This window comes from Marmota flaviventris, chromosome 9, assembly GCF_047511675.1.
Source record: "Marmota flaviventris isolate mMarFla1 chromosome 9, mMarFla1.hap1, whole genome shotgun sequence".
Lineage (NCBI taxonomy): Eukaryota > Metazoa > Chordata > Mammalia > Rodentia > Sciuridae > Marmota > Marmota flaviventris.
The window spans coordinates 59,671,176-59,698,150 of NC_092506.1; the positions used below are offsets into that span (position 1 = coordinate 59,671,176).

General features: G+C 34.7%; 2 protein-coding genes across 2 annotated transcripts; both read right to left on the minus strand.

The window, feature by feature from the left end:
* Positions 1 to 18,723: 18,723 nt before the first annotated feature.
* On the minus strand, positions 18,724 to 19,674 carry LOC114098488 (olfactory receptor OR51C1-like). Its single transcript, XM_027942733.2, has one exon. It carries the CDS (start codon positions 19,672 to 19,674, stop codon positions 18,724 to 18,726), a length of 951 nt encoding a protein of 316 aa, XP_027798534.2.
* A 5,658-nt stretch (positions 19,675 to 25,332) lies between these two features.
* LOC114098453 (olfactory receptor OR51C1-like) lies at positions 25,333 to 26,277 on the minus strand. Its single transcript, XM_027942700.2, has one exon. It carries the CDS (start codon positions 26,275 to 26,277, stop codon positions 25,333 to 25,335), a length of 945 nt encoding a protein of 314 aa, XP_027798501.2.
* Positions 26,278 to 26,975: the final 698 nt, after the last annotated feature.

Consider the following 26,975-nt stretch of genomic DNA (forward strand, 5'->3'; position numbering starts at 1 on the left):
GCAGAGATTATTAAATTTGAAAAAAATCTGATAATGATTTTCATTGTAGAAAAGCAAGTTACTAGATTGGATTTTTTCCATATTTTTCACTTATTAAATAATATTTAATGAATATTTTCATTTTTTCCATTAAATGTATAAGTATGGCATGCTACCCCAAGGATTTTATAACCTAGCAAGGGAAATTGGAAAACATTAATAATGAAGTTACATAAAAAATACAGCACCTACCATTTCCTGATTGATTTATTCTAGGTGTTCTACTAAGTGCTTTTAGGACATATTCTACTTATTCTCCAAAACATCACAATGAAATATATGACACTCTTAACTATTTTGCTGACATATATATTGAGGTTTAGAGACATTTAGGCCACCAAAGACCATGCAACTAATTTGGGGCAGACACGATTTTAACCCATGATACCCCTCCTTCCATTTGTGAAACACCCAAAAAACTAAAGATAGCAACAAATGTATCACATATGGTAACTTTGAAATAAATTTTTATGCTCTTAAAGTTATCTATTCTTTTTAGAAAAGAATTCTTTCTTTCAGAAAAGAATAGTGATAATATTCTTTAATATTATTAATGATAATAAATTATATAATTAGTTCTAGGTTATGATCTCCAACCTAATTTAATGCACTGTGTCACTATCATTGAAATATTTGCAGAATATGAAACTTGGGACTTTATGGGTTAATCCTTCTCAGACATGTTCTTTATAATTTTATCATGTATTCTGCCAAAAGCATCTAGGAGAAAAGCTGTAATATCAAAAGTAAGACCCAGATCTCTATGAATTCATGCCAGGTCTTTAAAAGTTTTAGTAGTCTTTTTATGGTATACTTGAGCTTGTTTCTTTGGACAATGCATAATACAAAAAGTGAAAATAGTTTATAGAATGTATGCAGAAGTTATTATTAAGTGCTAGACATTCAAAAGAAAGGCTTCAAGAATTAAGGATATTTGCTTATTTGATACAGGAAATGGAAACCTTATAGAACTAGAAAAGATCATGAAGTAGGATGCAAGGAAATTTAGAACAGAAATTTCTACCTTTTTTCTGCACAATGATATTTCAAGAATTTAACAAAATCTGTTTTCTTCCACAGAAAAATCTAAGATACAAAAAAATTCACATTATTTTTTATAAAATTTCAGGCTTCAAAAATGTCATGAAGGATCACATATCTCTCTTTCCAAAGCAAAGAACTAAGCTTAAAAATGATGGTTTTGAGCCTATAAGCAGTTTTACAGAGTTAGACTCCAAATATTTGGTTCCTGAAAAGGGACTTGTGGTAGCTATTTAGATTTAAGAGGCAGTCAAAATCTTAAAAACTGAGTTGCATCAAAGAGTTAAAAAAATTTCAAAGGAAAATAAAGATAGAAATGTGATAGGAGTCAATTTTATTGCAGCAGCAGCTGGAAAAGCAGTGATAGATGAGAGGGATGTTCCATGTATACCATAAACTTGGTCAATATTGTGTAGGAGTCGGAATTCTCCAGTTTGCAAGGGGAATGCCTAGGTTGTCATTTTGTATGAATCTCTTTCCAATTTGTGTTCACTGGTATCATGTCACTAACTTGAAATCACCATAATGAGAACATTTACACCAAGAGAATTGACAAACATTAAAATGAGAACTTTTCTCCCCAAGAGACTTGGTTTATTAGCACACCTGTAACTGTAGTTATAATTTATATTTGAACTTACAGAGAGTAATAGAAATCAAAAAACAACTGAACATATTTCCTTGCACTCAAGAGAATTTAAAAACATCAGCAAGGACAAATAATTATAGAAGAATATATTTAGAGACTCAGCCATATCAAGTTTATAGCAGCTCAATTCATAATAACTAAACTGTGGAACCAGCATAGATGCCCTTCAACAGATGAATGGATAGAGAAAATGTTATATATATATATATATATATATATATATATATATATATATATATACACACACACACACACACACACACACACACACACACACAAAATAAAATGTTATTCAGCCATAATGAAGAAGGAAATTATGGCACTTGCCAGTAAATGGATGAAACTGGAGAATATCATGCTAAATGAAATAAGACAATCCCCAAAAAACAAAGGCTAATGTTTTCTTTGATATGTGGATGCTAAATCACAATAAGGAAGATGGGTAGGGAAGAATAGAAGAATTTTGGATTAGATAAAGGAAAATGAAGGGAAGAGAGGGGAAATGGGACTAGGAAAGATAGTAGAATTAATAAGATATTATTTTATTATATGCACATATGAATATATACCAATATAATTCCACAGCACGTACAACCAGAAGAATGGGAAGTTATACTCCATGTAAGTATAATATGCCAAAATACATTCTACTGTCATGTATAACTAATAAGTACAAATAAAAAAAAGAATACACTTAGAGGAATGATAGTTAATAATAAAAGAGTAGATTTTACCCTATTTTTTTTCCACTTAAATTGAAAGGGTTCCTAAGGGTGCATCAAGCATTTTTTGGAAGCAACTGTAGGAGGATGTGAAAAGTAGCATATCATAATTTCATTATTCATGGCAGAATGGGAGAATACTTTCCTGAGAGGTGAAAGACCTCTACAATGAAAACTATAGAACACTAAAGAATGAAATGTAAAAAGACCTTAGAAAATGGAAAGATCTACCTTGTTCTTGGATAGGCAGAATTAATATTGTTAAAATGACCACACTACCAAAAACACTATACAGATTTAATGCAATTCCAATCAAAATCCAAATGACATTCCTCATAAAAATAGAAAAAGCAATCATGAAATTCATCTGGAAAAATATCTAAAGCAATTCTTAGCAAGAAGAATGAAGCAGGTGGAATCACTATACCAGACCTTAAACTATACTACAGAGCAACAGTAATAAAAACAGCATGGTATTGGCACCAAAATAGTCTTATAGACCAATGGTACAAAATAGAGGACACAGAGACTAACCCATAGAATTACAATTATCTTATATTTGACAAAGACACTAAAAACATACATTAGAGAAAAGATAGCCTCTTCAACAAATGATGCTGGGAAAATTGGAAATCCATATGCAACAAAATGAGATTAAACCCCTATCTCTCACCATGCACAAAATTCAAAGTGGATCAAGGACCTAGGAATTAAACCAGAGACACTGCATCTATTAGAAGAAAAAGTTGGCCCAAATCTCCATCATGTCAGATTAGGCCCTAACTTCCTTAATGAAACTCCTATAGCACTAGAATTAATATCAAGAATCAATAAATGGGATGGATTCAAACTAAAAATATTCTTCTCAGCAAAAGAAACAAATAGTGAGGTAACTAGAGAGTCTACTAATTGGGAAAAAAATTCTTACCACATGCACATCAGATAAAGCACTAATCTCTAAAATATATAAAGAATTAAAAAATCTTAACAACAAAACAACAAATAACCCAATCAATAAATGGGCCAAGGACCTGAACAGATACTTCTCAGAAGAAGATATATAATCGATCAACAAATATATGAAAAAATGTTCAGCATCTCTAGCAATTAAAGAAATGCAAATCAAAACTGCTCTAAAATTTCATCTCATTTCCATCAAATGGCAGCTATTATGAAGAAAAACAACAATAAGTATTGGAGAGGATGTGGGGAAAAAGGCACACTCATACATTGCTGGTGAGACTACAAATTGGTGCAGCCAATATGGAAATAAGTATGGAGAATCCTTGGAAAACTGGGAATAAACCACCATTTGACACAGCTATTCAACTCCTTGGTCTAAATCCAAAGGACTTTTATTAAAAACAGCATCCTACAGGGAACACAGCCACATCCATGTTTATAGCCGCACAATTCACAATAGCTAAATTGTGGAACCAACCTAGATGCCCTTCAGTAGATGGATTTTAAAAAATGGGTATATATACACAATGGAATATTACTCAGCAATCTTAAAAGAGAATAAAATCATGGCATTTGCAGGTAAGTGGATGGAGCTGGAGGATATAATGCTAAGTGAAGTTAGCCAATCCCAAAAAACCAAATGCCGAATGGTTTCTTTGATTTAAGGATGCTGATCCATAATATGCTGTGGGTGGTGCAGGGATGGAAGGATTAAATGAACTTCAGTTAGAGCAAAGGAGGAAAGGGGAAGGAGAGGAAGAGAGGGGATATAGGGGTAAGAAAGACAGTGGACTGCAATGGTCATCATTACCCTAAGTACATGTATGAAGACACAAAGGATGTGACTCTAGTTTGTGTACAACCAGAGATATGAAAAATTGTGCTGTATATGGGTAATATGAATTGGAATGCATTCTGTTGTCATATATAACAAATTAAAATTTTAAAAAAATAAATTCACAAGTCCTATCTGACCAGAGGGTATTGAGACACTGAAAACCATTCTTTTTTTTTTCTTTCTGTTTTCTCTATCTGCCCATTTCCTCTAGGTGAATTTAGATCATAAAATTTGCATTTGGTGCTTAAAGAACATCTTTTGCTTGAACAATGATATTACATAGGGCTTATGTGCAGATTTAACTTAGAAGTTTGGCCATATTTTCTATATTTTATATGTGGGCAACTCTTGCTCTAGTAATTGTAAATACATTTTAACTTCTTGGAACTTTAGAAAAAAATAACAAATAATAATGAAAACTTTAAATGACTTTTACTTTGAGAAGCTCCAAGGGCTGTGTCATTGTAAAATGTAATTCTAGGAGAACCTAGTCAGAGAAAAACCTCCATATTTGAGTGAGACATCTTTCCTGGAAATGAATGAATAAGAGAGAGAGAGAGAGAGAGATGATGAAAAAGGAAATGTGTTCTTGTACATATAGGTTAAATATTATAAGGGATAGAGTAAAACAAAAACTTGAATAATTTCATTTAGCTTAATATATCTTGTATGTCCTATACATAACTAGCATGCTACATATTCCTGTGTACAATTTATTTAAGGGAAGAGACACATGTTTAGGTTAGTAAGGGTGGACTCGAGGTAAATTTACTAAGTATTCATTGTAATAAAGTTTAGTAGCTCAAAGAGTACCATTAAATATTACAAAAAATATTTAAAATAAGCAAATAAATAAGAGAAACAATAATAAAAGGAGAGACATAAGGAGCGGAGTATTTCATCCTGTTGATCACCCTCAACCAAGAGAGTGACAAGAAGAAGGAGAAAACACAGCTTTGGGCAGGTGAAGGCAGAGATTAATGTTTCCAGATGTTCACTGGCCACAGTCTGTAAGACTCAATAAGCAAGGGTTAAGGGAAGAAGCAGCAGTCCCCCAAACTTTAGTTCATTCCAAGATTATAAGTGATATTCATCATCAGGCTCCTTCACCAATTTTCTCTAGATTCCCTAGACTCTGAAATCCTTCCCATAATTCAGATGTCTGCTACTGGAATCATCTACATTTTATCTTCGAAAAAGCTAAGTCCCTGGTTACATTTCGTTCACTGGCCATAGTTTCTACAATTTCCCCTTTATTTCTTTTATTTTAACAGTGTTATTGAGATATCATTAATATGTTCTCCCCCCAAAACTGCACATATTTATTGTGTATAATAGTTTAGACATATGCATACACCTATGAAGCCATCAAAGTATAATAATAATAATAATCACATCTACCAGCTGCAAAAGTTTTCTTACGTTCCATTGGCTTTTTGTTTGTCTTAGATTTAGTTTTGTGGTAAGGACATGCTATCTGAAATCACCATCTTAATAAATCCCTTAAGTGCACCATATAGTATTATTAACTATAGACAGTATGTTGTACAACAGATCTCTAGAATTTATTCACCTTCCAAAACTGAAAATTTATTCGTGTTGAACAAAAACCCTCATCTTCCCCAAATTGCCTTTTTACTTGCCAGTCATTAAATACTAAGAGTTGCCCCACTGAATTCTCCAAATTCCCTTTGACTCCCACTATGTAGCAACAGCCCTAGTTCCTCATGATAATGAGTCAGTTACCACCATAAATCAGAATATTTTTCTTTCCAACTGTTTTACTGGTATAAGTGACCAGAAATAAAACTAATTAATATCCATGCGTATGATGAGGTATTAGAATAATAGAGGCCAGATCACAGTAATTAACCACCAAGAGCTAGAAACTATAATTATTAGAAGAACAAGAAAGGTCCAAAGGGTAGAAAAGAAGGGTTACAAGTAGTTGTAGAGACAGTTAATAGACCACGACATACCTGGGGAAAGATAAGCAAGCAGCCAACAAGGGGTGAAGTAAACTTTATCATAAAAAGAAGATATAGGAGGGGCTGGGGTTGTGGCTCAGTGGTAGAGCACCTGACTAGCATGTGTGAGACACTGAGTTCGTGTCTCAGCACTGCATATAAATAAATAAAATAAAGTCAATTTACAACTAAGAAATATTTTTTAAAAAAGAAGAGGAAGAGGAGGAGGAAGAAGAAGGCGGCAGGGGAGAAGCAGGAGGTTGGGAGAGCTGTCAAACTTTGAGGTCAGCTTGACCTTGCATTAAAGAGAAACGAAAGGAAGCATGGTAGAAAGAAGCATATTAGGCGGTTGTGTAGTTCTAAACAGAGTTGGTCAAGGCTGTTGGGTACCCTCAGGCCTAAATTTCTTGTCAGAACTGAGTCTTGTGCCTACCAGGGAGTCTCATGCCTGACACATTTGGTCATTGTCCAGAAGCAGTTCACCAGAAGTGGGGCCTACATAGAACATGAGAATGGACTAGGACTGTGGTACCCAGAATCTGAGATGTGAAGGAAGCATTCCAATAACTACCGTACTATCAAATTAAGAGGAAAAAAAGGTAAAGCAATGCAAGGAGGAGCCAACCAACCAACCCCTGTGAAAAAAAGAAGAGCCAGATCAGCCATGGGTGCCTCAAGAGAAGTTCAACAGTCTGCTGTTTTCCAGTCTTCATGGGTCTTTTTCTAAATACCCAGGAAATAGAATGTGAATGTGAAGGACATATGAAAATTTTAGTATCATTTTTATAGATTTTCTGTAATTGAGAAATCATTTTGAAATATATTTTAAAATTCTGATGGAAGAACACTGTTTGTTCCTGGTTGGGTCAGGTGTCCTAATCTCTCGTGTTGACATACCAGGTTCCTATGTAGAGGACCAGGGTATGAGCCACACATCTATGTTTGAGACTGTTATCAGTCATATTTTTGCCAAAGAATTACTACTCTTATACCAACAAAGTGCATTAGGAACATTTGGTTATTGACATATATCTTAAGACAATGGTGATGATTTGGAGGATTTAAAATGACAAAACAGAAGTTTATAGTTTCCCTTTTAGTAAAATTGCTTCAGGCAAAAGTACCAGGGATTGCAAAATCACTCATTAGATGACTAACAGAACCATTACATAAAATTACAAAGTAAACACGTTTTAGTATGTCAGACCTTTCCTGCAGCAGAGACAGTATCTGATATTTCAAGTGAAGATTAAAAACTAATCAAGATTAAAAATTTACTCATTAAGCATATGAGCAATAAAATTTTCCTGCTTCATAAAATTCTCATAAGATTCTTCATAAAATTCTCATGCTTGTTATATTAAGAAATTATTTATTCTGACAATTATCATTTTAGGAATCTTATTTAATATTAAATACTTGGATACTAATCACAAATAATGCCGTGCCCTATTACACTTGAATAATTCGTAGTCTTAGACAATTTAGAATTAAACAAAATATACAAAAACAATTATAAGATAATCTATAATAACTTAAATCTGTTTCTGCACTCATTGCCATGTCTTATTAGACAGAAATCTATTACTCAAAATTAATTTCCACAAAGTTATACATTTATTATTTCATGAGTCATTCAGTGACTATCAACACCTGCTACATAAAAATAAATAAAGCATGCTTTGTAAAGATTTATACTCTCATGAAGCATTTCTAACCATGTCTTCCTACTGAAAGAATCTATATGTACCATAGGTTCCCAAATTTAGCAAGTCCAAAACCAAATTAGTTTCTTTTACAAATAATCTGCTACTTCTCTTGATAAGGGAGGTTATAAGGCAGTTGAAGTAGTTTTCTTTCTTTGAAGAAATTTGTTCAAGCACTCCTCAGGCCCCTGGTGACATGCCTTTCTGTTAAAATTTCTATTTGATCAGAACTGAACATTTCAGATCCTTCTTTAGTAATGCCACCTTTTTTCCCACCCAGTCAAGCCTGATTTATCAAGGTCACCTGTGACTTTTCTCTCTGTCCTCACCACTCAAACTGATAGGATTTGAGGTAAGTACAGCCTCCTTGAGGTAGCACCTCAGGTAACTTACCACTTCTTGCTTCCCTGTTCAGTCTTCAGAATCTCTCTCACCATAGGCATATTCAATCAGGCAGCCCATACCTACAATCTCGTTCTAATTTGTCCTTGATGCAAATATCAGATTAATCTTTTAATGGAATCATAAATTGATTAAAACCACCTTCCACAGCTTCTCTTCTTTTCTATATTGCAAACAAACTACAACAGCCGAAAGGACACTGAATCCTAAACCTGTGCACTTCTCTTTAAAATTTTCAGAGATTAGATGTAAATGTATCTAAAAGATGATGTTTTTACTGTAACAATCTGGTATCTGAATGGGTCTTTTAAAGCATTACACAATCTTGCAGTTAAAAGTTGGGTTGTCAGAGATAAAATAATTAATAGTCTTAACAGTCAAAAAAAATTTTTTCAGAGATTGACTATACCATCTCTCTATTTTACTGATAAGGAAACAGATGCACTTATCTATGGTGTTTTTTCTTTGAGCTACAATATTAGGAGAACAAAGATTTATGTTTTTCTGGTTGTATCACACAGAGGACCTGGGACTACACTATGCTGCTTCTTTCATTAATAAAAATATTTGAAATAGTCACCCTCAGTGAATCTTTGTTTCCCTAGTTTTCCACTTTTCTAAAAATGTATTACAATATTATAAGTACAAAGATTTCAATGTAAGTTCTGAACAAACTTGATAGATTAGTCAGAAATCTCTATTCACTCTCTAAATTATATTGACTGATTTCAGCGTCTAGTTGAGCACTCACCCTCATTCTTTAATTAGAAGCACCTCATTACCCCAGAAAGCAAACTATAGTCTATTGGATATTTTGTTTTTTGTTTTATTTCTCAGCCAGAATAATTTCTAAAGTGGAAATTTTACATGGTACATTAAAAATACAGCTTATGCAAGGAAGATGATATGGAATTCCAATTTACAGAACTATGTTCAAGGACCTGATCGCTACATCAAAACCTGGTGAATAAATTACTTCCATAAGTTTTAAATTGAAATAAAATGTTCAGTGTAAATACAAGACTCTATGACTCCTATATTTAACTAGTTTTACTAGCTGATTAACCTAGTGGCCATCACAAATAGAACTGGGTAGAATTGACTTCTACTTTCTTTGTCCATATGATTCCCTTTCCTAGACTACTGAACAGATCTTCAAGAGTGGGAACAAATCAGTTTGGTAAACATTATTGACCACTAATTGTGTGTTAACACTGTTACATTTCAGGTAAATAAAAGTTTATTTTAGCCTAAACAACTAAGACTAACTAGGATAATATACCTGAAAATACTTAGAAAACATTAAACCCTATATATAAGTTAATTAATATATCTTTGAATAAAAGTCAGTCTTTGCCTCTCTGGAAGTTTCTTCCACTTAAGTTTCCATTCTGCCAAATCTTTCTTCTATGGAAAGACCAACACCACCCCTCCTTGGATTTTCTTGATTCTGTAGCTCTAATTTACTGCTTGCTTCTAAATTGGAGAGATTCATCCATACATTTTAACAGGTATTTAATGCAAACTGTGTACCTGGGACTACGCTATTACCTAGAGATATTTTCAAAGCATCTGTTACTCCAATTATCCCTATAGTAGATTATTTACAAGAAACACATGGCAGAATATGCAAGAAGAAATACTGGATCCTCATCTTAAATGCTATATCCATCAACCTTGTAATGGTTCAATTTCATTTTTAATTACATTATGTCAATAAAAAGTTCCTGTGTCAATGTGTTTTGGCTCTTCTCCTCTTATGTAAGCAGCCACATTTCCTTGACACTAACCCATGAGTCAGAGAGGTGCAGCACAACAGAATGGCACAGAAATCCCACAGGAGTACACTTACCCCACTTGGGGAGGGGATGCTACCGTCAAGTTTCCTTGTAAAATCTCTCATTCATAGAGGAAATGGGTGACTTTCACATGTGCCACTCTAAATACAAAATCTCTCTACCTCACATAAAGATCAAGTTGATCAGCTGCTCTTGGATACGAAGTTGTATATTTTTGTGCCTATAATAAATGTGTCTGATGATTTTAAGTTGCACCATGAATAACTTAGCTTGGACAAAAACAAGAATTTATTAAAAGTGAAGTTAACAGATGATGCTAGATTTCTGGTATCGCTCTTTCAGCACCTTTACTTGTAACCCTTCTAATTCTTCACGTTTTGAAAAGTAAGGCCTCCCTCCACCCTGGTCCATGACCTCCAAGTCAACTAAGCTCCTGCCTGTACTCCCCACTCTTTTGTTCACTTCTGTGGGCCTAAAGTCCATTCAGAAACCCCAAATCCCACATAGATGTTTTATTTTTATCCATTTAGCTGATCATAGCAATAATTATACTTGTATGTAAGTATTTCCTGATACAAATAATAACTAAACCACAAACTACAATTACAGGCATGTTCTCATTACTGTCTAACTTACATTTCAAGTTGATTTATACTTACTGCAGCACATATATTACATTTACTCTCTTAAACTTGCATCCATCAAAGTTATTTCTTTCTAATTTATTTCTGAACACCAGAGAGGTGGTGTGCACAATAAAATGACCACATCTTTAGGTTCAGTCTGACCTCCTATGTCTATCAATAGGAAACTCAATAAGTTCTTCACTTTGAACCTGTTAATAAGCATTCCTTTGGCTGATGGAGAAATTGGAGAATCTTCCTGTATTAAATAACAGTTATTTGAATAATTTCATTTTAATTCCCTTTGCTATTATTTCTCTATTCACATTTTCACTGTTTTATAGTAAGCACATTACACCAACTGAATGTTGTATTTGCTTCAAATATTTCCCCCAGTTTGTAATAAGTCTTAAATTTGTGTAAATTGTTTTTGCTTGAAATAATTCTTTGTATTTTATCATATGGAACATATCAAATTTTGCCCCTATGGTTTCTGACCTATTCTGACCTCTTCATGTTTTTTTTTTTCAGTTTCATTATTAGCAAATTATTCCCCACTTTGGGATTATATAAATAGTAACTGTGATTTAACCTAAAATATATGTGCTTTCTTAATAGTTACTTACTTACTTAACCATGAGGAAATAATTTCAATATAAATTGTGGTGATCTGATTTTTTTTCCAAATGGATGGTTGGTTTATCTTACTCCTATTCAATAACTCACTTTATTACTACCAGTTTAAATGTCTATGTCTATATTTAACAATGTTCAAAGTTCACCTGGGCTTCTTCCTGTACTCTTAATTCTGCTCTAGTGTTCTATTTGTTTCCAAGCAGGTACTGAATTCTTTTAATTATATTTAATATGGTAATGTAGAAACATTTATCTGCATCTGATTCCTTCAGTAATCACAGCAAATCCTTTGGTGCTAACAAATACATGTCAATCCCTTCAGATGAAAAATTTATTTTCTTGATTTTTTTTCTGTATCAGCCTCCATTCACAATTATAAAATAGCACAATATTTCAGGTTTTATATTAAAGATATGACACAGCATCAGAATAATTCAATGTAGAATTTTCCACTAAAAGGAAAGAACAATATAATTTGTTATTCAAATAAAAATAAATAATATGAGAAACAAAGAACCTAGTATTTTTAAAATTTATTTTGTAGTTGTAGATAGACGGCATGTCTTTATTTTATTTGTTTATTTTTATGTGGTGCTGAGGATCAAACCCAGTGCCTCACACATGCTAGGCAAACACTCTCTACTGAGCTATAGCCTCAGTCCCAAGAACATAGTATTTTTAGGATCAAATATTCAGAAGCTCAGTATTAAGCTTCAAAAAGATAATTTCTTTTGTTTAAATATAAAAGTGATTTGTCACAATTAGCATATGAGCTTTTAGTTATTTTTTTCTAGTAATGGGGATAATAATGCTCTATTCAGAACAAAAGACTTTAATATCTTTAAAGATATCGGAACATTCAAACCAAGCTGCTAACAAACAAATGTATTTTAGGTCAGTTGTTTGAAGTTATATATGTCAGCACTCACTATGAAAATGGGCAAAATAAATCAAAGTGTTCCTAGCTCAAACCTATAATCCCAACATACCCTACTAGGCAACAGAAACATTAACTTAGTAGATGACTGTTGAAGGGGAAAAAAATCATATGAATATTTGCCATTTTAGAAAAATATCCTCTTATTTCCCAGAAACATAAATGTGGAAGCAGGGGACAGGGCACACTAAAATCACTGGTAAATGTCTTCACATGTTAGAGCATTGACAGATCTGAGCAATTTCTTAAAGAATCATAGATCTTGGGGCCATGAATGCTTAGAGCTTTCATCATCATTCAGAAAGAGCTTATACAAAGTAAGCTAAACTTTAACAGGAAAAAATATAGACAAAATGTCTGGTGGCCCTTTTGGCATTCAAGAAAAATTCAGTATCAGCTAGGTCATACCTAATTATAAGAAATGGGTATCGTGAATCAACATCAGTATATACACCTCCAGAACCCAAAGCATTCATCAAGAAGGTTCATCTTTCTTGTATTGGAAAATCCAAGATGAACTATGATTATACCTTAATTGTGGAATAGATGTCTAAGCCACTGGACCACTAAAACTTTCACGGATGTGGCTTATCAGTGCATATTTGTAAGGAAAATTTCTTTTCTTGACTTTTTTTCTGAAAAGTGTTTATTAGCTACTTCTTGTCCATTTCACATAATGACCAAGGTTCATCAATAGAGCCGACTAGTATGAGTCTCTGAGGGAAATTCTACTGCTCCAAGTTTCTTCAGACTGTATTATGACAGAGATCCATAGAGACATATAGGCCTGGATCAAGGCCATGTCAATAGCCACATAACAGGCATTGGAAGCTATGTCAATATGCTCTAGAACAGCAACAGCAAAAGAAAGGCTACGGTTTAGTTGAGTTTGCAGTAGTCAACTCTCATTTTCTAAGGTCTCTCTTTTTTCCAGAGACCAAAATGATAAAAGAAGATCTGGTGAGAAATTCCACCTCCACCTTGTAGATCTTTAAAGGCGCCGTTAATTCCTGCCATCTTCTTCCAATGTTGACTCTAAAAAACAAGGAGAAATCAGACTGCTGCTGTACCATGGGAACAGTGAGCATCATATCTGGAAACTCAGAGACTTCACTGGCGCTACTTATGCTCCATATCCTGTAGTAAAGGCAAGTGAAATACTATAGCAAACCGGTAAGAAAGGGAAAGACCAATGAGGATACAGTACTTTGGGAAATAAAAATTTGGTTAAACCACCAGCCAAAGTGATAGCTAAGGAAAAGGTGATGTGTAACAGTGAAATTTTTTTGTATCATAAATATAAGCTATGGTTTCATGACCAACTACAAAAATGAAGACTGCATTATCTATGCATATTTAATATAAAAACATTGACCAATTATGTTTTCCCTTTTCCCATCATTTTGTAGGAGGAATGCTAGTACTGCTTAACTTCATAATCTATTACATATGTCATCAGTGTGCAAGAATCACTGCCCAAAGCTTGGAAAATTTGTTTATCACTTGGAGATCCTGTACTCCCAATAAACACTATGCTTGAAGACTTTCTCATCTCTACTTTTTGTAGAGAAAAACTGGGTGGTTTTGTGTGTGTATGTGTGTGTGTGTGTGTGTGTGTGTTTGTGAATCCCTGATATCTATTGGATTGAATCATAAAGCTATCAAATATATTTGATAAATAGTAATAAAAAGAGTGTACTGTGGTTACCTTGAATAGGTTTGCTCTCAAGTCCTTTTTTTCTTACTCAAGTCTGCACATATCTCAATGAAAACCAACCCTTCAGTTTTCCATATTAATTGTATTCCAACTAGGTTTTGGCCCCTGGAAGATATTAATATAAGACTGAGGGCAAATCAAGGCATAGGAATTTCTCCATGCCCCTCTGTGCTTTGGGTAGCTTCTCTGGCAGTGTTACATTTTTCCCGTGTTCCTCCCTTCTATCTCCCTGAGATCCAATAACACCAAAAAGTCTCCATCCAGGAGGTTGGTGGTAGTTTCCTGTAATTGGGTTAGGACATCATCACCTGCTTGGCTCTCAGACTCTTCACCACCTAAATAACAATATCCTTCTTTGAAAACATGACATGACTTCATATTTTCTACATAAACGCCAACTTCTGTTTTTTATTTTTTATTTAACTTCCAGAGAGCTTAACTTACATATGAAACAGAGAGATGTTTATAGTAAATATTTGAAAGCTTTAGATAATATATTTAATGAGATTTTTTGTTCACAGCAAAAGATTGGGAACAAGTTAAGTGTCTGTGAACAGGAAGACTATTTTTTAAAATGTGATATGTTTCTAACATAAGATCTTATTCACATTTTAAAAGCCATACTTCATGTTACAAATATTATGGATATCAATATATACACTCTCAAAATAGTTTTAATAAATAGAGTGAAATGAACAAGCATTTATTTGACTTTAAAATCTTTAAACAATCTGTATATTAATGTGTGTGTGTGTTCATGTATATGTACTCAACAAAAATTTTAAAGCTTTCAAGGAAATGATGTTCACTACTTTCAGAATAGTGTTGATCTCTAGCAAGCACTTCCTAGGAAAGGAAGGGAAACAGAATGGGGGGGGGGGTAAACAAAAGGGAAATACTGAGCCTTTGATCTGATTTGCACATAACTTGCAGCCATGCATACATATGTGAAATGGATATTTGTGTGCAGAAGACTTAATAGAGTGTACTTCTGGAATAGCATCTATAAGAGAGTAAAGGGAGACCTCATTGGGTAGAAGGAAATGCTGTCTTCCTCTTACTTAGAGGCCTCAGAAGTCCCATGGGAGCCCCAGAGCTGGAATGATCTTCAGACCTGTCAAAGCAAGGGGCTGGTCCTCTTGTATTGGCCAACCGTTGGAGAAAGGACTTGAGAACAAGAAGAAGGTGTTCTGCTGTGCATGTGGAAACTCCATACAGCTTTGGTTAATACTCAGAAAGGGAATCAGCTGTAAATATTGATTTCTTCTTCAGTTATAAAATAATGTTTTCATAAGAAAACACTTTCCTAAATTATTCATTTAGGCCCTTTCCAATTTTCATGCCCAATGAATAATCCAACTGTGAATAGCATCTTTATTAATTTTTTCATATCTTAATTTTCATTGACATTTCTCTAATTAGAATTTCTGAACAAAATAACAACTTAACAACTGCTAATACCTATTCCATTGTCCATTTTACCTTCCAGGAGAGCTATTCAGTTCACACTCACACTAACTTCTCACAAGTATATTCTGCTCATCTACACTTAGCAATATTATGATGTTTTACTTAAATCTTTGTTAATTTATTAGCTATATCATGACAGTTAAGTGTTTTATTCTATGACTTCTTGATCACTACAAATGCTAAAGAGGCTTGGAAACTTTTTATAGGGTTACCAGGAACCTGGTACTGAGCCAGGCAGTTAAAGGAAAATACAGATATGTTGTTTATTTTTTTTCCAACTATGGCCATAAAATTTTCTTTTTAAATAGTAAAAGTTTCATATTTTCTATTTATAAATATTTAATGACTGTAAGCAAACATTTTAGCAAATGCTATTAAACAGACCATTTGATGCCTCATGAGCAATATCACCTTGTAAATGATCTGCTTGAAAGTAAAAGACTGTATTTTATAATGTACCCAATGGTGATGAATATACATTATGCATGGGACACTTTCCTTAAAGCAAGTGCAGTTTCTTTTTTCTTCCTCTCTCATTATAGTTATTCCAGTGGAAAACACCTTTCTTGACCCTAGTTGAAAATATTGGCAAACAATATAAATTTTATGCTTATGCTTAGAAATAGAAAGTCCTACTTTGGGTTGGAAAATACATTTTCAATATAGAAATTGCAAGAATCCAGTTTGATAAACTAATTAACACTTGCATCTTCATTCAAAAACAATAACTCTCCCTGCTACCTGAGCTAGAGCTAAGGTAGGCCAAGAAGACTGTTCTATATGTGTAATCCAACTTCCCCTTTAGGTATACAGATTGATAGCCAAAGACAGTCTTATATTTCACTTTTTAGTCTGTTCTCTTTATACCTGCAATAATTTCTTCAGTTCTTTCCTGAATTATATATTCACAGTCATTTGACCTATCTTCTATTTTGATAATCTTACAACTCAAATTGTAATTTAGTATCTATAGTTTTCCTGCCTCAGCCATAACCAGATAGAAAAAAATCCAATTTTAACATTGTATTATAGTAATCAATGAAGTCTATGCTATTGGATTCATTTAAATGTAAATTTCTCCCTACAACTTTGTAACCCTTTCTGAAGATTTTTGGTAAGACTTCGGCAACTTCAGTTTTAGCATTAAGATTCTACAAAAGATTTGGGTATTACTCTTGCTTCTAGACCAGACTATTAGTTCCTGGAAGGCTAGAAAGGCAAATTTCTAATCTGCATTCCACAAGGTAAAGCACAAGGTAACCAGTAAATGGATTATTTCTTTTTTTTATTGATTTTTTTAAATAAATGACAGCAGAATGCATCACAATTCTTATTACACATATACAGCACAATTTTTCATATCTCTGGTTGTATATAAAGTATGGTAACTTCTTTCAATATGTTTAATGACCTGGATCTCTACTGCTGGCCATTGAAAAGGAGATGGGGTTGTGATAGGAAAACTAGAGATTTGCTAGAAAGGAGAGAAAATGCCTCCAAAAAAGACCTGAAATTTGTCAACTAGTGGTTTTCCAGCAGATTATAATTAATAATACCTGATGAACTGCAGAAGCACTTGGCTTGCTATCATTAATGGTTACTGCTGTTATTATTTAAATCCCAGGTTGGAGCATCTAATAAAACTGCTGTCATATTCACAGTGATCTTAATCATGTTATAAGCCCCATACCCCATCATGCTGGTTGTGAAGCTACTGTATTTCAGCTCCAAAACAACAATTCTACAGACTCTCAGCTTATGAAAGAAGGCTGAAACTGATGAATCACATAGTTTATCAGTTCCCCACATATACTGCTGATTGGAAGATACTAGAAGGAAGACTGGAAGATGCTAAAGAGACAAGTATATCCATTATGTTTGCTTACTGCACCTGTCATTGCCTTACAATAGTTCTTACTAAGTTGGATTAGTTCCAGTTTGTAGTGTTACACTCTCCTATACTTCTAGCACTAGTCCCAACATGCCCCTTCAGAATGGAGCAAACCACCAGTAGATCAGTTCTAAAAATTTGAGTTCCAACTCCATGAGAAGTCCTCCTCTTGCTCCTGGAGTAAGCTCCAGAGGGAAGTGCTTAACCCTCAGAGGTTGGGTCTTAACTCTAGGTGTTCTACCCTCTGAGCTGTTCAGGTACCAGAATGAAAAGATCAAAATTCTCTCATTATAGGTGCAAGTGTTAGTTCTAGGGGAATACAATTACAAGCCTCTATATTTTAATATGCCCGAATTCTACTCAGTGCCCAAAGTCATACTAGTGGAAGAAACTTACTGCAGTTATTAACTCTGTTTGCTTTCTTGCTTCCTTGCTTTTTTAACTTTTAGTCCTCCAATTAAACATTCCCTGGGTTATAATATGGGTTACTGATATGATTTCTATGTTACCATCTAAAGCCTGATTTGCATACGAATGACAAAATTCTTTAAGGAGAAGGTTCAGATATAGCACTAAAAACACAATCAGATTAAAAATATTTCTATATTTGCTTATTGATGATTTCAAGGTTTCAAAGAAAATTTATTTGGAGAAGTTATTTTCTAAAAATAAAAACAGATTTAGGAAGTAATTATCATAAAATTATTGACACACAAAAAAACTTATTGTCCTGAAGAGTTATGAGAAAGTACAAATATTTGACCAATTAGGTTAGGTTGCTGATGAAGCAATAAAGTATTTATTATTATGATAGTAGCTGTTAAATAAGGAGGGCAGGAAGGGCAGGGGAAAGTATGAATATTTGGAACAAGTAAGTAGCCAAGGGTACTGTCAATTTTATATGATAGATTCACACGAAAAGTTTTGGTGATTCAGAATTGTTAATACAATTTTTATTCTTATTTATGAATTGGAGTGATGCCATTTCTCACAGTAAGGCAAAATTTGAATGAGTCAATAGACATTCTACTTCTTGTATTTAAAAAAAATAGTTGTATGCATGAAAATTAAGTTGAGTCATTGGCTAACTATGTCTTTCATCTTGAATTTTAAAATGATTTTATTATCCCTGTGAATATTTTAAGATATTAGTTAAACCAATTAAAACCTCACTTCATATCAAACTCTATTAGCTAACAAACTTCCTACATAATGAAAGTTAGTCTTTGGGAAATTTTCAACACAGCATCACTTTAACTTTCTGACAGGTATTTTACTCTTCCATACAATAACAAACACTAGAGAAAATTTTAGAAGAACCATCTAGGTCTTTGTCACACTTGAATGGAAAACTTTCAGCACAGCCTTGCGTATCTGTTTGGTCTTCACACTGTAGATAATGGGGTTCATCACAGGAGGGATCAGCAGGTAGGCATTGGCAATCAAGGTATATACATAAGGTGGGGCTCCTTTTCCAAATCTGTGCACAAAGGACAGACTGATCAATGGAATGTAGAATACAGCCACAGCCCCAATATGGGAGACACATGTACTAAAGGCTTTCCTTCTCTCTTCAGGGGAAGCAATGCTGAGGACAGTCCTAATGATCAAAACATAGGAAAGCACAATGAAGATTGAGTCCACTCCAGCAGTGGTGATCAGGGCAGTCAACCCAACTGCACTGTTGATCCTGGTGTCTGTGCACGAGAGCTTCATTACATCAGGATAGAAGCAATAGGAATGGAGGAGCACGTGGCTACGGCAATAGGACAACCTTTTAAGAAGTACCACCATAATTGTAAGAGTAAGGGTCCCCCTGGTGATAATTGCTACACCAATCACCACTATTTTAAGATTGGTTAGGACAGAAGCATACCTAAGGGGATTAGAGATGGCCACAAAACGATCAAAAGCCATAGCCAACAGTACTGAAGATTCCATGACAGTGAAGAGTTGAATGAAGAACATCTGTGACAAGCAGGCATTGAAGCTGATCTCCCTGGTATTGAACCAGAATATGCCCAGCATGGTGACCAGAGTGGATATGGACAGCCCAAGGTCTGTGGTGGACAGCATGGAGAGGAAATAATACATGGGTTCGTGGAGACTGGGCTGCGTGATAATGACGAAGAGAATCAGGCTGTTCCCTGAGAGGGCAGTTGCATACAGAAAGCAGAAGGGAATGGAGATCCAGATGTGAAAGGCTTCCAGCCCAGGAACGCCAGTAAGCAGGAAAATGATGGAAGAAGATGTGAAGTTTTGGGAATTTGACATATGGAACTCAAACAACAAAATCTTAAGGTGTGTCCTGCAATGATAAACTGTATTTATTATGCATTCAACCTGAAATTAAATTTTGCCCAGATGAACATTTCTAAAAGCCAATACTTATGTTATACAAAGAGCTCATGAAATCTGGTTTTGCAAAGCAAACTATTAAACTACATCAAATGAAGGAGCAGAAAAGAGTTATTGCAAAATTACATGAGGATACAGAATTTTTTCAGAAACAAATGAAGCACACATTACTAATATAACTCTACATGTCTTATGAGTGCTAAGGCTGGAATTTTGGAGATTATTTCCAGAATTCATGTCATAGGGCAGTCAGATGTTACTGGTTGAAATATGGGTGAACAGTTCTATGAAATTTAGAATGATAAACAATACATGCAACAATTTCAGTAGCATGTTTTTGAAAATACTTGAACTGTAACTATATAATTTTATATGATTGCAAATATCAACAATTAACAGAATTACAATAGAATCACTTGAGCTTAGAGGATCTCCAATATAAATTTTATGGAGAGCTTATGATTTTTATCCTCGATCAGAAGTCAATTTTACTATTACTGCATAGTCTAAATTTTGATTTGATACAAATGCTCTATCAAATCCAAGCTGGTTTATCAGAGAAAAATGACTAAACTGTATGGTCCTTATCTCTTATATAACATATATTTCTTAATGCATATCCCATAGGATCATTGAAAGAATTAAAATTATTATATGTTAAAAAGTCAAGAAGATACATCACTATGGTTAAATCTCACCAAATATTAAACATAAATATTAAAAAATTACCCAAACATTTCTCAGTCATCTCTTACCTATATGTCTCTTCCTAACCCTTCTTCACTCATTTACTTGTCCTTCCATTTGACAGCCTTAGAATGATGGAAATATGCTCAAAGTCAGACTGTACAATGGTCTTTGGTTAACATTTCCTCCTAATTTGGTCTCTTCTTTCTCCAGAGTTATATTTTTTTCATTGTTCTGGATTCATCTAAAGAACATTTTCTCCTCTCCTTATAGCCCTTCTATCTAGGTTCTTTATCGATGTTGACTCAGTTATTTTAACATCAATTATTACATAGTATAAGCCATAATTCAGAATAAGGGGAAGGAACCAAATCAGATAATACCCTTAAGGAAAGTAAGAAAAAACTGGGGGAGTTCAGTAAACAAATGTGTAAATAAACATGTAAACAGAGAGATTATGTTTAAAGTACAGAGTTTGCACATATTAGAAACTTGTATGTGGAGGCATCAAAAGGCTTCTTTGAGTAGGCAAAGAATTGCTGTGCAGAGGCTGAAAGGTGGAAACCATCGTGAAAAAAAATCTAAGTATATCCACAGGCAATGGAGTTCCAGATATGTTAGAAATACCACTACAGTGTGACATGCAAACTACTGAAAGGTAGTGTTCAAGACAGTGAAATGAATCTCACGTAACTTTCCTATGTACGTATTTGTATATGCCACAGTGAATCTCAACATCATGTGCATACACAAGAATGGATCCTAATTAGAATAAAATACATTACAAGCCTGTAAAAAATATATCAAAATAAATTCTACTGCCCTGTATAACTAAAGAGAACAAGTTAAAAAAAAAAAGAGGAAATAGGGATTAAGTATGGAATTATCTTGCCACATTCAAAAGAGCAAGGAATTGGTACCAGAACTACAGTCTACATGGATGTGCCGATTTCTTCCTGAACCTAAACATAACTAAATAACAACCTCAACTTGCCACTGAACCCATGTCACTCTTACATGTGTCTCTATCCTCCACCACCACTCAAAACACGAGTTGTCTGAAATCATTTAAACCTCTTCAATGGTTCATATATAAACTTGAAGTCTGGCTTCTCTTGTTGATGGAAACATACTCTGCTGCATTAGTCACCTATGGCTACAAAAAATTACTAAAACTTTAATCGCTTGACACAAGGCCCCTTTTTTTAAATCCCTTAACTCTGTAAGTACAATGTCAAAGCATAGCCAAATGAGATCCTCCACTCAGGATCTCACAAGGTTGAGTCAGAGGTTGCCACCAGGTCTGTGCCCTCATCTAAAATTCAGGGTCCTCTTTCAAACTCATGCAAGATTATTGACAGCATTCCGTTCCTTGTGGTGCAGGTCTGGGGTCTGATTTCTTTCTGGATGAGGACTGGAGGTTGCTCTAAGCTCCTAGAGGCTGCTTTCAGTCTTACTTGTGTAGTCTTTACCACAATGATATGGTAATTCTTCAAATCCAACAGGGAATCTCTCTGCTACTCCTTGCCTCTTACAAAGGCTCCTGTTTAGGTCAAACACACTCAGCATACTCTTCTTTTCAATTTAGATGAAGTTCAGTAATAAGAGACTTTATTTGCATCTATAAAACCTTTTGACACATACTCACACAAATGATATCCCACCACACTCAGAGGCCCCAGTAATATTAAAGTGATGGTTAACATTCATGCAAATGCACCACAATGAGTATTAATTTTTGAGGTGCTGTGAGAATTCTGCCCACTACAGCTGCCAAGGCATTGCAATAACCAAATGTTCATAGATTCAACTTCTGCAATGTCCCTGGGATAATTATATTTATCCTCCAGTTCCATCACCATTACTTTACATGAAACTCTCATCAGTTTTTTTCAGGATGTCCATTAATATGTGCATAAGTAATTTCACTTCACTATGTTTCAAAGGTTTTTGGACCTTCCTTTCATGAATGTTGGTAACATGTTTAGAAAATACATCCTCATATTCCTCATACAACCCTTCATTGACTTCAGCATAAAGTCAGACTCTATCTTTTTATCCCAGCCAAAAATATTTTCTCAGTCTGATTAATGTCTACATCCATAATGACCTCCCTGCTTGAATACCTCAAGAAACATTGTGATATATTCAACCTGTTTTTTTCCTTATATCACCACAATATCAAATAGAGGAAGTTCTTTCACACTGGTGTGCTTTGCAATTATTCATGTATGTTCCTTTTCTTTATTATTCACTCTTTGATTTACAGAACCACATATAAATTTATTATGAATTTGTCTATTTTAGGAAGCCAACAGTGGCATCACCCTTACTAACTAAATCAAGTCAAAAGAAACTGTCTTCCTCTGAACTGATAGCATTTTATATATCTAGAATAGGGGTTGTTTCATGGTGTGACAATGAGTTATTTGGAAATATGCCTTTCTAACCAAATTATTTATATCATTCCTCATTCAACATCACATCTTGGTACTGCACTTTATCTGGAACATTGTGAACAGGTAATGTATGTTTTCAAAATAATTCTAATCCAAGAGTTGCAAGATGAGCAAGGATTCTAGAAACATCTCAGATTTCAACATTTTGCAGTTTCATTTGTTTAAATCAGGCTGCAGGGCCTGAAATTACATATCACCAAGCTTTCCTCCATTTCCATAAACTGAGGTGTACGTGAGTGTGTGTGTGTGTGTGTGTGTGTGTGTGTGTGTGTGTGTGTGTTCCTATTGGGGTTTTTGATGAAAAACTCTTCCCTGTCATAGGAGGATAAACTTTGGCATGCTCCCCCAATTATTGAAAGTGTTTCGCTTCATATGATAATAATATGTCTGTTCTGTGCAGAGCTAACTTGACTTCTCTCTCTTCTTTGAACTTGACTTCTCTCTCTTCTTTGATTATGGAGTCAGCAGTATGATTATAAGATCAGGCAAACCTGGGTCAACTTCTGTCTCTGAACCCAGCAAGATGGAGCTCTTTAAATGAGCACTTTGCATCAGATTCCAAGTCTCTGAAATTGGTAGCTCACCACTGGCATGGAAAGATTCAATAAGATTATCATTTGGAAATCACCTCATATGCTGACTACTTCTTAGAATATGAACAGTGGTGATGAAGGTGAAAATGATGGTAGCTGTGGATGGTGGGGACAGTGGAAGCTTACCTTAGGTCACAACTTTAAAATGTGGTACAACTAACTGAAAACTCACACTTGGCATGGATATATTAAGCTGCTTTAAGCAGAAAGAAAAATGGCACGTAGAACAACTGAGCCTCCTGGGTTAAATAAGGTGCCTCATAAAATAGAGATTTCAGGAAAGAACTTCCCACAATTTTTCTTAGGCACCCAGGAGAGCTCTTTGAAGTTACTAAAGCCTTCCAGATTCTTAAAAGAAAGAGAATGTAGAAAGAGCTTAATGTTTCCCCTGAATGCAGCAATTTCACTTACACAAGGTAGAGATGTGCTCTTTCTTGATTTCTCTTCCAGGAAGGGACCTGAGAAGCAGAGAAGTGTGTTGCTCAGGAATGGGTGGTTTATATTAGGGGTCAGGTCTCAGGTTGCCTAACATCTCTTAATCAGCAAACTCCTGGGGGGGCTTTTTGCAGCCTCAGAGTATGGTGCTCCCATGGGTTCCTTCAAGTTTGTGGCTTCTATCCCCTTAACTTCATTATGTCTACTCTACTTTTATAGTTTCCATGAAGGAACCAGTATTCTATTCTTTCATCTGTTTCCTGATAAAATTGAATTAAATTTGTAAAAACCTGGAAACAATAACAACTGTTATTTCCATGAGCTCACCCCTCATCCCCACAGACTATAAATTCCATGTGATAAAGTTGTCTTTTTACAATACTATTTTGGTGGGTTCTATAAAATTCTTAGAAGTCTCTTTATTTATGCTTCACCCAGAACAAAAAATATTCTTTATTTATTCTTTCATGAAGCATTTTACATATCTAATAATTTCAGATCTTTGCATAGATGATGCAGATAAGGAACTGAGTCTCTTACCTCCAGACCTCACAACTAAATAGAATCCAGTGATTACAAAATTCATTTATATCCTATTAATTATTATTTTAATTGTCTATATTTTGGAGATATAGTGTGATAATTCAGTACAAATATACAATGTGTAATATTCAAACCAGTGTTTAGACTTTATATCTCCTTAAACATTTAAAAATTTTGATTAGTGGTAATAATTATGTTATAATTAATATAATTATATATTAATGAGGCACAATATGAGAATTCAATATATGTGTACAGTTGTACTGATAAAATCAGAGTGATTTTTTCCTTTAGCCACATATTTAGATGATGAGTCACTTATATAATTAAAATATTAATCCATTTACAGAGTAATTCCAAGGATTCTTATAAGAATTAGGAAAGTATTTCTTCATGTTTGTTCTTAATTATTGCACTTATATGAATTCCTCAGTCATTAATTATTTATTTGGGTAACAATAATCATTACTAATAAACTATAGGAATTACTGAAAGCAATCCTGTTCTTATTCATCTATATTATGGGGCATATCTTGAATAGCTACACACTCTAAAAGGACTGAGACAGTCTGGACCTATAAAGCATGAATTCATTTGTCCATATTTACAGACAATTTTAATCATAGTCCTATACTGGTCCAGGTGGAGTATCACATAGTCAGAAGGACCCAAGATGAAGTTCCTGAATTCAAAGAATCCATAATCTAAAACTGTGTAAATAGTAAACCAATTTATCATCAGAAGAAAAAAAACATGAATTTATAGATTTTTTTCAAAGTATAGTGGTAACTCACACTAGCAAATAATAAATCATAGTTAAGGGAAAAAAATCAAAAGTGGGATACTCTAAAACTTGCCTAAACTACCTTGGGAATAAATAGTTTAAGCACGGCCTTGCGAATTTGTTTTGTCTTCACACTGTAGATTATGGGATTCATTACAGGAGGGATGAGCAGATAAACATTGGCAATGAGAGTGTGCACAATAGGAGGGGCATTCTTCCCAAATCTATGCACCAGAGACAAGCTGATCATGGGAATATAGAAGATGGCAACAGCACTGATGTGGGAGATGCAGGTTCCAAAAGCCTTTTTCCGCTCCTCTACGGATGCAATGCTGAGCACAGAGCGGATGATCAGAACGTAGGAGAGAAGGATTAACACAGAGTCCAGACCAGTGGTAGAGATGACAATGGCCAGGCCAAATGCACTATTTATCTTTGTGTCTGTGCATGAAAGCTTCATCACATCAGGGTGGAAGCAATAGGAATGGTGGAGCACATGACTGTGGCAGAAAGACAGACGCTTAAGGAGCAGGAGCAAAGGCACTAGGGCTGTTGTGCCCCTGATAATGATTGCAAAACCCACTTTGATGATCCTCGAATTGGTCAAGATCATGGAATATCGCAGAGGGTTACAGATGGCAATGAAGCGGTCAAAGGCCATTGCTAGGAGTACCAAGGACTCCATGAACGTGAAGCCATGAATAAAGAACATTTGGCTAATGCAGGTGTCAAAGCTGATTTCTCGAGCATTGAACCAGAAAATACCCAGCATGGTGACCAGTGTGGATAGACACAAACCTAGGTCTGTGAAGGACAGCATGGAGAGGAAATAGTACATGGGCTCATGGAGGCTCGACTCAGTGATGATGACAAATAGGATCATGCCATTCCCAGAGACGGCAATGGCATACAGACAACAGAATGGGATGGAGATCCAGATGTGAGAGGCTTCAAGACCAGGGATGCCAGTAAGGAAGAAGACAGCAGGATGGAAAATGCTCTGGTTGAAGGGTGGCATGGTGACCAAAGGAAGCAGATACCCTTGGGAAAAAGGACCATACCCTATAATAAAAGGGAAGAAAATGTTCTCACTGTCAGGTACATACCATACAATTACAGGATCATTAGTTAACCATGTCCTTTTAACAGTTATCTCCTGGTCCCTTTCCTCTCCTGATCTCCCTTTGATCATGAGATTTCCACCCAGCCACCTTTCTTTTACATTCTTTCCTAACTTCCACATATGACAGAAAACATATAATTTTGGACTCTTGACCTTTTGAGTTGGGCTTTTGTTGTTTTTTTGTTTTGTTTTGTTTTTATGTTTGTTTGGTTTGGTTTGGTTTTTCTTTTTAACCAGGGATTGGACCCAGGGACACTTAACTGTTGAGCCACATCACCAGCCCTTTTTAATTTTTTTTTTGTTTTTGAGAAAGGGTCTTGCTAAGTTGATTAGGGCCTCACTAAGTGGATGAGGCTGGCTTTGAACTTGTGATCCTCCTGCCTCAGTCTCCTGAGCCACTGGGATTATAGGCATGTGCCACTGCGCCCAACTGAGTTTGGTTTATTTCACTTAACATATTAGTCTCTAGTTCCACCCATTTTGTTGTAAATCGCATAATTTTACTTTTACTATGACTGAATAAAACTCTATTGTGTATATATACACCACATTTTCTTTACCCATTCATCCATTGTTAGACACCTAGGTTGATT